The sequence below is a fragment of the Arachis ipaensis genome, chromosome B10, assembly GCF_000816755.2.
Source record: "Arachis ipaensis cultivar K30076 chromosome B10, Araip1.1, whole genome shotgun sequence".
Classification (NCBI taxonomy): Eukaryota; Viridiplantae; Streptophyta; class Magnoliopsida; order Fabales; family Fabaceae; genus Arachis; species Arachis ipaensis.
The window spans coordinates 111,080,464-111,095,133 of NC_029794.2; the positions used below are offsets into that span (position 1 = coordinate 111,080,464).

The 14,670-nt window shown below is 35.3% G+C and overlaps 1 protein-coding gene across 1 annotated transcript; it reads right to left on the bottom strand.

Moving 5' to 3' along the window:
- On the bottom strand, nucleotides 27–4,543 carry LOC107623180 (probable protein phosphatase 2C 60). The gene is made up of 11 exons (XM_016325351.2): nucleotides 4,224–4,543; nucleotides 3,344–3,462; nucleotides 2,708–2,771; nucleotides 2,431–2,539; nucleotides 1,951–2,104; nucleotides 1,640–1,765; nucleotides 1,314–1,437; nucleotides 1,107–1,183; nucleotides 861–913; nucleotides 629–683; nucleotides 27–325 (listed from the first exon to the last, which is right to left on the bottom strand). The coding sequence occupies exons 2-11, from the start codon at nucleotides 3,458–3,460 to the stop codon at nucleotides 113–115; spliced, it is 1,092 nt and encodes a 363-aa protein (XP_016180837.1). The 5' UTR covers nucleotides 3,461–3,462; nucleotides 4,224–4,543; the 3' UTR covers nucleotides 27–112.

Here is a 14,670-nt window from a genome sequence, read left to right on the forward strand (position 1 = left end):
GAACATGACGAACATGACCATTCAGAGGCAGTGTAATCACCAGTGCACACTATATATGAGATATAAAATAAAATATAATACATATGAGCACTATTGCTTCAGAAAAAACACCCTAACTTTCACTACTATCCGCTTTTGGTTCATGAGCTTCTTCAGCTTTTTCGTTTGCAGAGGATTGCTGCTCTTCCGGTGGTGCACTGGATTGAGCTGGCTTCTTGAACTGCACCAAGATCATCGTCATGTTGTCGCATCCCTCGCCACCGGCGGTTGATGGAGCCAAACACCGATCGAGTACTCTTTCGCACACTACAGAAAGCTTGGTTTCCTGCAACGAAAAGTAATCACACCACTCGATGAAGATGCATTAACAAAAAAGAAGAGTTGTGTTGGCCTTCGAAATCCGACATAAAACTTTGTCGAATCCCAATTCATGGACAAGACGCAATGATGTTGTTAGATTCATATAGCCGATCCCATCTAATGGGATAAGCCTAAGTTAAGCCCTAAGTTAAGAACTTGATGAGGATGCATTATCCAGATTCCAGACCAATAAGCATAGTACATGAATCAGAATGATGGCTAATTATTTGAATGCTGAAGAAAACGTTAAAACTAAGTGAGAACTTACAGAGCGCAATTGTTCATGAATAAAATCTACCAACTGTTGGCTTGACATGCAATCCCTGAAAAGTATCATGAGAAAATAAATTATTCGTTGAACGATGGCGTGAAGGAGCGTTTGCAGAAAGAATCTTTTTCAGAATCAAACACAGTCAGTGTAAACTGTAAAGTGTAAACAGCATAAATGACTCAAATTATAGTTAGAATCAAATGCACATATTAAAGCATAAGAAAAATACCATATGCCATCACAAGCTAGGACCATGAATTCATCTTCTTCACAAAGGTCGACCTATAATAAATGTCGCAACAAAAACAACGCATCAGTCATAATAGATGAATGCTTGAAGTCAAATACTCGAGAGTCGCAGTAAGTGCTAATCATGCATCTTAATATTCATTATATGATACAGCAAAATTAACCTTGTCACAAGGATCTGTGCACCACTTAAACGAATTTGCCGAATTGTATAACAAAAACTTACAGTGTTTATATCTGGATTGGCAGTTACAATTTGTTTTTCAGCGGGAAGAAATTTATTCTGTTTAAATTCCATGTCACCTGCAATAAAATATTAAAGGTTAGATACCTAAGCTGTGCTCACTCAAGTTAAAATTGAAAGAAGAGCAGCATACTAAAAAAGATTATTTGATTAATCTTTACAAAGTCAGATGCATAGTATGAAAGTTACCAATAGCTCTTGCAAGATTTAAACTTCCATTAACTCGTCCTGCGTGAATAAAACCACCAGCTTTTAAGATTCTTTCCTTTTCAATCTCAAGCTCAGGTTTGTGATCTCTAGACAAATTGTATGCCTGTAGAGAAGAGTCATAGTAAAACATCTTACATAACTCACCAAGATCTGTAACATTTAAAACTTGACATATATATGAAGTGTTCCGGGGCGGGGAGGAAGAAAGAAACAATGCATATTATGAGCAATTTATACTTCATCAGTACTTGTGTAAGCAGTGAAAGCTTAATCAAAATTCAAGAATTTCGTTTTTCTAAAGTTACCTGACCCTTTCGAGAAATTACACAACGCGAATCACCAGCATTTGCAACAAAAAGTTGGTTGTTTCTAATAACAGCAACACAGGCAGTGCTTCCTGAAGTTGGGCCAGCAAAATCAGCATGAGGTCCCTAAATACAGTAAACAAAATCAAATTAAAGAATGCCAAAAAAGAAAAGTAAACTATATAAAGGGAGATGTTTACTAAATTTTCAAATTATCAGACGCACATAAAACATGCACCTCTAGAGAAACCAAGTATATCCAATGAAACTGAGACAATATCAAGTAAAACTTAATCAAATGTCATACCTACCTCCTCAAAAGCCCAATCATCAACTTGGTCACCACCATCGGTACCTTTTGGAGACCAAATCAACCCTTCTATCATTCCAGTAAACTTGTTTATCTTATCCCCCAACACTGATAATTCCCTCCATCCCCTTTGACCACGCATCATGTCATCCATTCTGCATAATATCAGAAGAACCAGTTCATAACTTCCTTTCGAGACGGATTCGGTGACCACATTTTCTTCTGTCTCGATTAGACCAGGAGACAGAAGATATAGTGCAATAGCTCAGATAATGCAATAAATTAAACAATACACAACACTAATAACCGGAGTGTGTGAAACATTTCAAACAGACTGTGTGTGAGACCCTCATGATCCAAACAAAGGTTTTAGATGGTACCGAAAACAGCTGATACTAAACATATTTAGAAAACAAGTTCCTGTTATAAGGACAGAGAAAATTGTCATTAAGCATAGTATGAGGCCCCCTTTTCGTCTAACCTTAGAAATGCTTTCTGAAGAGAGGTTCCTATATCTCCATCTGCATATTCTTTACTTCTGAGCACCTGTTGATGAAGAAACTTTGCACAAAACTTTGCAACCACCTTACCTAAAATTTTGCAACCACCGCAGAAGAGGCAGGAATAGGAGGTTTAAATATTTTCCAAAAGGCATGAAATATACAGAGTAAAACAAGCCATTGGTAATTTATCACTTGTAGTAAAAAAGGCATTCTATCATCAATCCAAGTAGACAAGCTATTACAGATCTTACATACCTCCATGCCCATCGTAGACACCAAAAAACGAAGTAGAATCATCCAGATCAGTATATGCAGCATGCTAACAAAAGGGTGGAAAAATGGAAAGATTATCACTGAATAGAATAAAAATCATGAAAAATTAAAATCCGAAATTGCAGTATATTCGCATATATATCTTCTAGTCCCCTAAAAACAACAGCATCTTTCAACCAAAATATAAGCCAAAGCTTATTCAGCATGCTACTTCAACAAATACACTACTAACATCAGATGCTGTCAAAAACAATAACAAAAAGAATGACTAACAAATCACGATGCCCACCATGAATGCCTTAGATCAGAGTATAGAACGTTAAAAAAAAGAGAAATTAGCTCACAAAAGAAATAACTATTAGCATATAATTCTTGGTTCCTCCTGTCTATTTTTGCAACAGATTAATTTCATACAACATAAAAAGTGTATCTTGTCAATCCTTAAACAACATCATTGAAAATACACCAACATTTCGGAAGGCTAAATGAAGCAGGAACCAATGCTGCCGCAATCCAGCAAACAATTCAATGCAACTAGACTAAAGTTGTCAAACAGGTTCAGAATGCATTGGCAGATTCAATATATAAAAACCTAGCAATTTTTCAATTATTACTCACAGCATCTTCCATTGTTGCACGCCAGCCTTGCATGGATGATAAACCATATCTAAGACGGTCATTTTCACCATCTTCAGAAAACTTTTCAGTTTTGGGTGTGCTTAGATATATTCCCATTCCTGTCCAAACAATAACATGTGAGCATACTTCAATTTATTTAAAAAACAAGAAAATGAAGAAAACGTATACCAAACTAAGTCAAAAAGAATACAAGGATGCAATATTGTAGCTCTGGAAGCATCATGAATTTTAAGGAGCATTGAAAAGGGAAATATAGAACTAGCACTACAATGTCACAGGTAATACTAACTATGAAGTTACACTATATCCACCTAAAACATCTTCCTAATCATCCTAGGATGCCAAATTCCAGTTACATTTCTAAAGAAATTATTGATCAAGGAATGCTTTGAAGTCGGAAACTAAATAGACTCCAACCACAAAGTGGTCATCTCAATATTTCTTTCTCTCTTTCTTTTTTTACCACTCTCACTCTCAGGATTCAAGGAGACTAGCATTGAATTAGGATTAATCTGAAGTCAAGTACAAGATTATCATCAAAGCTGAACAAGGAGAAGCGCAAGAAGGAGCATTCTATATATAGGATATTTTGCAGGGATGACAACTGAACAATGTAAAGTGTTAACATCACAGCAATAACCTAAACAAAAAGAAGGATACTTAACAAATTATCAAGTATTAAGAGGCTGTGATTACAAATTACAATCATATAGCTAACAATGGAGGGACCATGCAAAGGAACAACAAACAAGATCAATAATCAAGAAAGAACCACAGTGATGATGATAGGAGCAAAATAACAGAAAGGAAACTTTTTATTTCTCTACGGAAAATAAACAACAAGTATGAGCTCACTTACTCAATAGCTGAGTGTCCCTTGAGTGTCACAGAACCAACCCAACTGAGAAATCCAAAAAGGAAAAAAAAAAAACTCTTTTTTACTTCTGAAACAACAAAGTGCTGGTGATGATGATGATGATGATGATGATGATGTGTATTGAAAAAGGGGTCTTTTGTAGTATGATCAATAATCGGAGGAGAATTGACCCAGAGAATAGAGAACCAGTGATAAGAGGGATCACAAGTAAAGGAAGAAACTTTGCAGAAGCTTCGTTGATTTGAGCGATTTGGGGTCTTCGAATTTTCTGGATTTCAAGGTTTCGGTGCTGTGCTAAAAAATTACTAATACTAGAAAAAAATATATTTTTCTCTTATTTAGTTATTTATATATCTTTCAGCTTTTGCGTGCCTCCCTTTTGTATATAATGAAAATGAAAATATTAAAATACAAGAAAGAATATTATTTTGTTTTTCAGAAATTGATAAATAAATAATTTAAAGGGAAAGGTGAAATCTTTTTGCATATCTTGCTCTTGTAGCGTTGGAACTCGGAAATATCCATGTCCCCGGATTTGACTCTTGCGTACAGCTCTATTTTATTGGATGGGATCTGATCTCTTTGCCTTTTAAAACCCAAAGGAATCCCATACATATAAATTTTTTTATTATTCACGTTATTTTTAAATTCGAAAGTAGAATTCAAACTTTAAATACTTATTTAAGCGTTCGAATAAATTGGTTATTCAACTAATTCAATTAATTTTTAGATTTAACAATTGATGGGTGTATTAATATTTTGATATTTTAGCTTACTTTATGTTACATGATAATGTGCTATTCAATATTCACACCTTTCATGGTGGGAATAAAATCTTCCTAAGCATGGGTATTTAATAGGATACATTGTTTCTAATGTTGCAAAATTCTCCATTCACGTTACAAATTATTATAATTTTCAAACCTTTTCTAGATATGATTCGCCATATATTTCTTCAATAACAGTCTAACCCTTGATAAAAGCTTACCTTGACTTTTGTTTATTGTTATGGCCAAAGAGAACATAATAGGAAATTACTTTCTCTAGAATTTATGGGAGGCGAATGTTAGGTGTGTCATTCACTCATTCTTGAAATAAAACAAGAAGGATAGTAAAGAATTAATAGAATTTTATATTATTTATACCAAAAAAAATTATTATTTTTAATTAGTAATTAATTATTAATATTTAAAAATATAGACTAAAAGTATATTAATGACTAAAAATAATGACAAAAAATAATAAATTTTTCTGTTTTATAAACTTTTTTCATAAAAAAATTCCTTTATTTTTCTTGGTTAAGTCCTTGCTTTCGGTTACATGATTTCCAAGCTTAAAAACTACCAATCTTGTATTGTAGGTTTGTAGCACAGACATAAAGAATTATCAAAATTTTAAGCATATATAATGGGTACTCTAATTTCAAAATTAGCTCATTATTAAGAATACTAGAAGATTTTATTCTGTTGATTTGGACGTATGAATACTATCAAATAAACTATTGCTAAAATTGATTTCACAACTGATATAAGAACTTAAATAAATCAGTGAATTATTAGTATTTTTTGCTAAGAACATCTATGAATATTTAAATAATTATTTATAAATTTTTATAAAATATGAATTAGATTAATATTTCTAATATTTATCTAAAAAAAACAAGAAATAACCTTCATACGTTATAATTCTCATCACTCTTACATCTTCCTTTTAATTTTGACTTAAAAAAACTGAGTTGATATGTTATTACTTTGAAGTAAAAAGTTTTTTCTTTCTTGTATTTATTGCCGTTAAAAGAATACTTCATGTTTATCAGATGCAATTATGCATAATAGAAGAGTTTTACACTATATATATTTGAAATAAAATTAATATGATATGTCTATTAGCATTTATGGTATTTATTCACACTAACAATGTTATTATATAAGTATTTAACCCTTAAATATTCTATCATTCAAAATATGAATAAACTACTATTTTTATTCACAAAAATTGAAAATGCTAATACATTTATCTATACAAGAAGAAAATTACTATTTGTATCCATAAAACATGGGTTCCGCATAATAAAATTATCTAAACACTAAAAAATCACCTAAAAATTTCAAATTACCATTATCATCATCGTTTTCAACTATTCATTGAACTCAGAACAGAGTACTACCACCTAATGCCCTTGCAACAAATCAATTGCAAAACCCAAACAGGCCATGTGGGGAATTGAATGAATTCAGCAATCCTCACTTGAGCTAAACTCTAAGTTCAAGGGCACCACCACCATATTTCCTTTATCACTATCACTACCATCACCACTATACCTCCATCGTTATCTTCTTCATATAAAGCAACAGCAGCAGCAACAACAACAACAACAACAATAACAGTAAAAGCAAAGAAGAAAAACGAAAAAGACAGTGACAGATCTACATGAGAAGCAAATACTATGGAATTGAGAAGGAAGAAATTTGTAGTTGCAGTGTGATTTCAAATAGCGGAGAAGACACTGCAATTTTAAAGATGGCACTCCCATAACAGTCACTATCACCTCTTTCAACTTTTTTTCTGTTACTTTCGTGGCCCAACTCATCCACACCCTTCACCGTCATGAGTTTTCTGTTTTTATTTTCTTCCCCTTTTCATAACTCAATCAATGCAGAATCTGAAATCCCATAACTATAATTTTCTATTTTCGTTCTTTTCTTCATTTAATGACGCCTCTTTTTATGTGTTTGTGCTTATCTTCTCGTTTTAACTTGTATGTCGATTCTAAAGGAAGCCCTTTTTCTAGGATTTCTATTTTAAGTGAGTTTTTAAATATGAGATATGGCAAGAGATTATTGTCAGCCATGCTGTATGAAAGATTTATTTTGGAGTTAAGGATTCGAAGAAACAAAAGAGAGAGAAGCAAAATACAGAAAGGGGGGAGAGAGAAAGAGAGAGAGAGAGAGAGAGAGAAAGGAGTTGGCAGAGTTGAAGGACTCTAGCGGCGGTGACGAGCTCAGAAAATGGAAGGAGAGAGAGGATGGGGTTAATGATGGTGGTGGTGGTGGTGGTAGTGGTGGTGGTGGTAAGGAGATGAGCAGATAAGGGTGATGGAGTAGTTAGTGCGGAGAGAAAAAGATGATGCCGATGATAATAAGGGTAATTTGGAGTTTTTAGATAATATTTTAGTCTTTGGATAATTTTATTGTGTGGAAGCCATGTTTCATGGATACAAATGGTAATTTCCTTTTTCTATGGATAAATGTATCAGCGTTTTCAACTTTGGTGGATAGAAATGGAAGTTACTTTTCAAAATATCCAACAATATAATTATAAAAATTATTTTACTAAATAGACAAATCTAGTAAGTAGTAACTACAAAATGGTCCACAAATTAGCAGATTTTTTCTTTAAATAAATATTTTATTTATTAATATAGATAATTTGGACACCATTTATATTTTTGCATCTTATTACTTATCTCGTTTACCGTATATACGAATTAATTATGAGTATATTTCGTTTACATTATAAATGAGATAAGATACAACTTTTTAAACTCATATCACGTAATATGTGAGAATAGACGTACTCTATATATCTCTTTTACACTGTAAACGAGATATGTATTTGTAAGTATAAAAATATCATTTTTATAGGTTTAAAAATATAATTTTTAAAATAATAAAAATATTAATAATTTAATTTAGATCGATTTAAAAAAATTCATATATTTTGCTATTATTTAGATAGAATGGAATATTAACGTTGTATCATTAAATTAAAAAAAAAATCAAATATAGAAGTAGTTACAGAAATTGTATTTGTTTTGTTAGCGTCAAAATCCTCTCCCACTAAATACGGTTTTTCATGTTTTCCAATTTTTCATGCATCATGTTCCCACTAAATTGTGTTTGAAACCACTATTATCTTCTGAGGAGAATTTGAAACAACAAGTTCTCACGTTCCCTAGAAAGAGTGAAGAGCGGGAGTACGAGGATTTGAAACTGGGGGCTATTTTCCTAGAGGAGCGAAGAGCGAGACTCTCCCTACATTATTTCAATATTTTATTTTTTTGCGCGTAGTTACTTTTTAAACAGAATAATGGGCGGTTTCAAATCTAATTTATAGGAAGAAAAATCAATAAACCAGAGATTTAAATAAGTGGTGGAAGAAGATGTCAAATCAAAAGAATTGTAAGTTGAATAAATTTAAATAAAATTTTGATATTTAAAATTAAATTTGTATGTATTCTTTTAAGTATTAAAAATTTGGATTATTTTAATCATATCTTTTTAATGAGCAATTTTTTTAAATAAATAAAAAATATTTTATTTATTGAAATAAATAATTTGTAAAATAATTACGAAAATACGTTGCATCTCATATTTCATTTACAGTGTAAATGAGATAAGACAGATCAAATGACACGTGTATATCTAGTTTACAATGTAAACAAGATATATATAAATTTATCTCATTTACACGATAAACAAGATAAGAGTGGACGCGGCTTATATATACATGTCGTTCATATCACGTTTCCGGCCCATTCCAACTTTTTGAGGAAGATTAAGGATTCGAAAAATTCAGGTGAGTTAGGCATTTGGCACACGAGAGATCTGAACCGAGACTATATGATGAAAGTCAGATGGGGTTTAGTTGAAAACAAAAACAGCCTCTAGACAAAAGTATTAAGATCTAAATATATATGTGGTGGTGATATTGTACCAGAAGTCAGAAAAAGGAATAGGGATTCCAACCTTTGGAAAGGAGTTTGCCAAGTTTGGAATGATGTGAAAAGCAACACTATTTGGAGAATTAGAAATGGGCAAAGCATAAATTTTTGGGAACACAACTAGGTTCTGAAAGCTGGACTGCGGCGGCATACCACTTAGGTAACAAATTCCTTTGAAGCCAATATATCTCTGAATGATTTTCTTGCTATTTCAGGTCATTGGGATGAAATGAGACTCCGAGAGTGGCTACTGAATGAGATTGTTACGAGCATCATGGCTATGGCAGCTCCCTCCCCATGGAAAGAGGAGGATTAGATTGCATGGGCCCTCTCCAATGAGGGTACTTTTAATCTCAAGTCTACCTATCAGTCACTGATTGAGAATCCAGCCTCGCCAAATCCTAGCTTCAACTTGATCTAGAAGTGGAGAGGACCAGAAAGAATCAGATATTTTTTACAGCTGGTCATAAATGATGCGCTTCTTACAAATGTTTCAAGGTTAAGACGCCATATGACAAATATAGCAACCTATCCTCGCTGCAATGAGAATGATGAAATCTTGGATTGTCTCCTCTGGGATTGTTTTTATGCTAGAAGCATCTGGAGAAACATTATGCCAAAGGAGTATAGAGCACATTTCTTTAACCTTAATATTAATGACTGGATCGTGTCAAACCTCTCCAAGAGGGATAACTGGAGCTGCGTGTTCGGGGTTGTCACCTCCTCTATCTGGAACTTTCGTAACTTGCTGGTGTTTGAAGGGAAATTCACCTCCCAAGTTGCCGCAGTTATACCCATTCAGGCCTATACAAAGGAAATCCTTAGGTCTTTTACCAAGGGTCCCCTGCTTCGGACTCCCAAACCAGTCAGGATTCCCTCATTCGATGGAACCCCCTTCTTGAAGGATTTGTGAAATTAAACATAGATGGCTCTTATTGTGATCAAAATAACAGTGCTGCTTATGGTGGCATCTTTAGAGACAACTTGGGAAAAATTTTAAAAGCATTTTTGTGTAATCTCGGAAGTTGCTCAATCATGCAGGCGGAGCTGTAGGGTGTGGTTAAAGGCCTCCAAATTGCTGTGGCAAATGGTATAAACCATATCATCGTTGAAACTGATTCTCAAACGAGTATTAAATTCATCAAGAACGGCTGCCCAACGTATCATCCATGTATGCCCCTTCTACAAGATATTCATATCCTCGCTAGACGGGTGTCAGATATAATTTGGAACCATACTCTTCGTGAAGGTAATTGTGTGGCTGACTCTCTTGCAAAAAAGGTCAGAACCTCCCTTTAGGTTTGTACATTTTTTATATTTTTTCCTTGATATTATGTAGAAGATCTGCTTTGATTGTTTTGGCTGCTTTAGGATGAGAGGTGAGTGTAAGGCCTCTCGTTGCCTTTTTTCTTTCTTTTCTATTGTTCCAGGTCTTTGACCCCATCTATTTACCAAAAAATATCATTTTCTGACCATATTATTGAGTAATTTTAAGATGGCGTGTGCAGATAAACGTGATCCAAACATCAATCGATTGAATGCGATATGGCACGTCGTCGGGGCAACTGACTTCGCATTTAGTTTTGTTATCTTCACATTTATGTTATTGCATATATGTATAGCCATGGTTAGGATACTTGCCAAAAAATAGTATACAATTTATGGTTTAGGTGGCTGAATGTATCATTAGCAACTGTTCATTAATAGGATACGATTTTAGGTATTACTATAACTCCATTTGTTATGTACGTGTGATGAGAGGATTTTTACCAGTAAAGAGATTCATAGAAATGGTCGCGTTGTAGATATAGTCTCTAAACCGACAAAAATCCCTTCGTACAAACGTTTTGGATGTCACAAGTAACAAACCCCTTTAGAAATTGTTAACCGAGTATTCAAACCTCGGGTCGTCTTCTCAAGGAACTGCGAGGAAGTATGTTCTTATTATTGGCTATAAAGGTTGTAATCGGGTCTCTTTGAATGGATGCATTCCCACACTTTATAACCTCTGGTCTATGCTGTCTGTACTTGGATCTGGGCCAAAAAGGGCTTTAGAATTTGCTGGGGGCGTATTCTGTAATTTCTGATACGTGGCCTCTGTCACGCGTCCGCGTGAGTCACGCGGTCGTGTCATTTGGAGCTTTTCCTTGCCACGCGGTCGCGTCAGTCATGCGATCGCGTCATGTGCGTTCTGCTTAAGGCACGCGGTCGCGTCAGTCATGCGGCCGCGTCGCTGCTGATTCGTGCTTGGCACGCGATCGCGTCATCCATGCGATCGCGTGGATACCAGTTTCCTTAAAGCTCCGTTTTGCTTTCTCCTTCCATTTTTGTATGTTTTCTTTTCCATCCTTTAAGTCATTCTGCCTTAGAAAATCTGAAACTACTCAACACACTAATTACGACATCGAATGGAAATAAAGGTAATCAAATTAATTAATTTTAAAGCTTAGGAAACATGTTTTTCACAATATGATATAATAAGGAAGGGAAAGTAAAACCATGCAATTAATGTGAATAAGCAGGTGAAGGATTGTATAAATCACTCAAATTAAGCACAAAAGAACTCATGAAATATGGGTTTATCAACCTCCCCACACTTAAACACTAGCATGTCCTCATGCTATATCCAAGGTAAATAATTAGGGTTAAAGTGATGGAATGTCATGCAATGCAACCTAATTTAAATGCAACTACCTAAATGAATGATGCATCATACAACTCTAATTTATTCACTCATATATAAAGCTTACATGTAGTCAAGTTAATTCACATTCTCAAGGAGTCATGTATATATATATATATATATATATATATATATATATATAGCTAACCCTTGAATAATAAAGCATTTTAGCAAATGAGATGGGAAAGAAAATATTGTACAAACTTGCAAAACAATTAGTAAATTAAGCACAGATATATGTTGATGAGTTATAGAACCCTCACTGGATTTTGTGTTTACTCTCTAGTCACCCAGTGTTTATTGGGTTTATTCACTCTATTTTTCTTTTTATTCTTAATTTCTATAGCTTTGTTTTTCATCTAACCAATCAACAATTATAGAATATAGTCATACCAAAAAGTCATGAGGTCTTTAATTGAGGTTGTAATGGGGTCAAGGTAAGGGTAAGGATTTATGTATAGGGTCAAGTGAGCTAATAAGTGAATCCTTAATTAGACTAAGATCTCACCTAACATACATATTTAGTAAGATAAAACTTCTTTACCTATTCTACCATATGATCCCACTTATTGTTACATGCTCATGTTTCACTCTTTATTTTTATCCCATGTGCATTGTTTTTATTTTGCATTGGGGGATTTCTTTTGTATCCCCTTTTATTAAAAAAAAAAAAAATTTAATGCACATGGTAATTGAATCACTTAGATTTTCTCATGAGCATGCTTTCCAAATTTTATTTTATTCCTTTTAACTTTTTTACCTTTTGTTTCTATCATCCATGTTCCCAACAGGTTTCCCACATTTAACTCTATTCATAATTTTCTATCTTAAGCTAACCAAGGATTCACTTGGGATTTTCTTTTGTTTTTCTGCTTAAGGCTAGTAATTTGGCTAAATAGAATAAAGGGGTTTTTAAAAGGCTCAATGGGGCTAACAAGGGTGATGTAAAAGGTAGGCTAATTTGGGGTGAGTGAGCTAAAATCAAATGATGGCCTCAATCATTCTCTTGGTATGTATCTATTCTATATTCTATAATTGGACATATAGATTAAAGCAAAGGAAAGAACATCAGAATAAAAAGAAATGTAACACACAGAAATGAAATTATGGTTTGAATGCAACCATACAATTTAAGCTCAAGACTCACAGGCTGTGTGTTCTCTAACTCAAGCATCATATATCATTTATATATTGTATGCAGGTTTAGTTAAAAATTCCCATTATTCTCAAAAAAAAAATTATTTAGGGTAGCTTTTAAAATTTTAATGTTCCTCCTTAATGAAATGTTGTCAGCTTAACTACATCATGTAATGCTATATACAAGCTTTGTGGATTTAAATCTGTTATGTTCAATTTCCTAGCTTACTTCCTTTTTATATTTTTCAATTTAAACTATACTATCTTATGCTAAAAAGGATAAACTATACTAATTAATCCACTAATAAATCAGAATTGCAAACTAAACTAAATAACTAAAATAAACTAAATGGCTGAAATATGAACTCAAGATGCAAAATGCAGAAAATAGAGTAAAAATACATAAAAGCAATGTATAAGTACTCAGAAAATAACAATAAAAAGAAAAATACAGAAAAATATCCAAAATAAAAGAAAAAGTATGTAGTGGTTCACCAAAATAAACGCCAGAGATGGCGACCTCCCCACACTTAAAAGGAAGCATCGTCCCCAATGCTCAATCAAGCCGGGTGTGAAGGAGTGTCATCACTGGAAGGGATGGTAGCTGGAATCTCAATGGTGGTGGTGGGCTGAGGGTCTGGCTGCTGTGGAGGCGGTGCTGACTGGTTCGAGATCTCAAGATCCGCAGCCTCAATCTGATGTGGAACCACTGCCTGTGGTGCGGCTGGTGTTGCCTCCTGGGGATGGGTCTCTGCCTCGGGTGCATCCGCCTCCTCCTCAGATGCCTCGGATGGTGTGTCGGGCTCGGAGGGGATGTCACCGGATCGTATCATCAGTTTTAGGTGCTCATAGCGCCGCTTGTTGCGACGCTCCATCTGGTCAAGTCGTCAGAACAAGCGGTGCACCAGATGATAGACGGGCTCTGTGGCAGGTGGAGGTGCAGTGGTGGTAGCAGGGGTAGGTGGTGCAGCAGTGGAGGAAGAGGGTCCAGCAGACGGTGGGGCAGACTCATCAGTAGCAGTGAATGGTGGTGGTCTGTGGCCCAAGGCTAAGAAGTTCCGGCTGTGCGGAATGATCTTCCTGCAATCTGCCGCTGGTGGTCTCTCATCGGCAGCCTCCCATGGCACGTCAGCTCGACGGCCAAGCTGTGTAACTAGATATGAAAAAGGGAGGGTGCCTCGGACGTGGACCCTGGCCATATAATGCCAAATGAAACGTGGCAGATAAAGGTCCTTACCCTCCAGCACACACCAAAGGAGGGTGATCATAGCAGCCGGGATCTCTGTCTCGTGAGTACTCGGCATCACATAATTACTCAAGATCTGATGCCATAACCGAGCCTCATCATTTAAGTATGCTCTCTTGATCCCTCTAGGCATGGTAGTGTCCTGACCCATCTCCCAAGGAACTGTCGGGTCGAGAGCTATCCGTGCCTTTACGGCATCCCAATCAAACTGCATCTGGCGCATGTCCTCCTCAGCCTTTGAATAACCATCAGGTTGATCGGACTTGGCTGGGAGCCGGAGAATGTCCTCTAAGGCCTCTTCAGTGACCAGAATTTGTTTTCCGCCCAGGTGCACTGCATCTAGGGTAGTGAGATAGTAGTTGCAGTAGAATTCCCGTACCCAAGATGAATTGATCTCTGTCAGTGTTCTCTCCAGAAAGAACCAGCCCCTTTGCTTGATTTGCTCAGTTGTGTACTACTGGAGGGCTTCTGGAATCTTCAGAGTTCGTTCCAGGTATAGATTTTTGGAGTTTGCAAAAGCCGGGTACTTCAGCTCACAGTACCGGTTTGCAAATTTGATAGGATCATTCGCAGGGAGCAGCTGGTCAGCTTTTTCCTGCTGGGTGAAGTTCTTCTCCCGCTATGAAGAATCGTACATTAG

Bases quoted from the DNA above. Each gene is read 5' to 3' on its own strand.
- LOC107623180 (XM_016325351.2), bottom strand. From the start codon at position 3,460: ATGGGAATATATCTAAGCACACCCAAAACTGAAAAGTTTTCTGAAGAT. The intron at 1,184-1,313 runs GTAACTTTCATA...ATTTTATTGCAG, and splicing joins AAATCTTGCAAGAGCTATTG to GTGACATGGAATTTAAACAG. The intron at 684-860 runs GTATTTTTCTTA...GATACTTTTCAG, and splicing joins CTAGCTTGTGATGGCATATG to GGATTGCATGTCAAGCCAAC.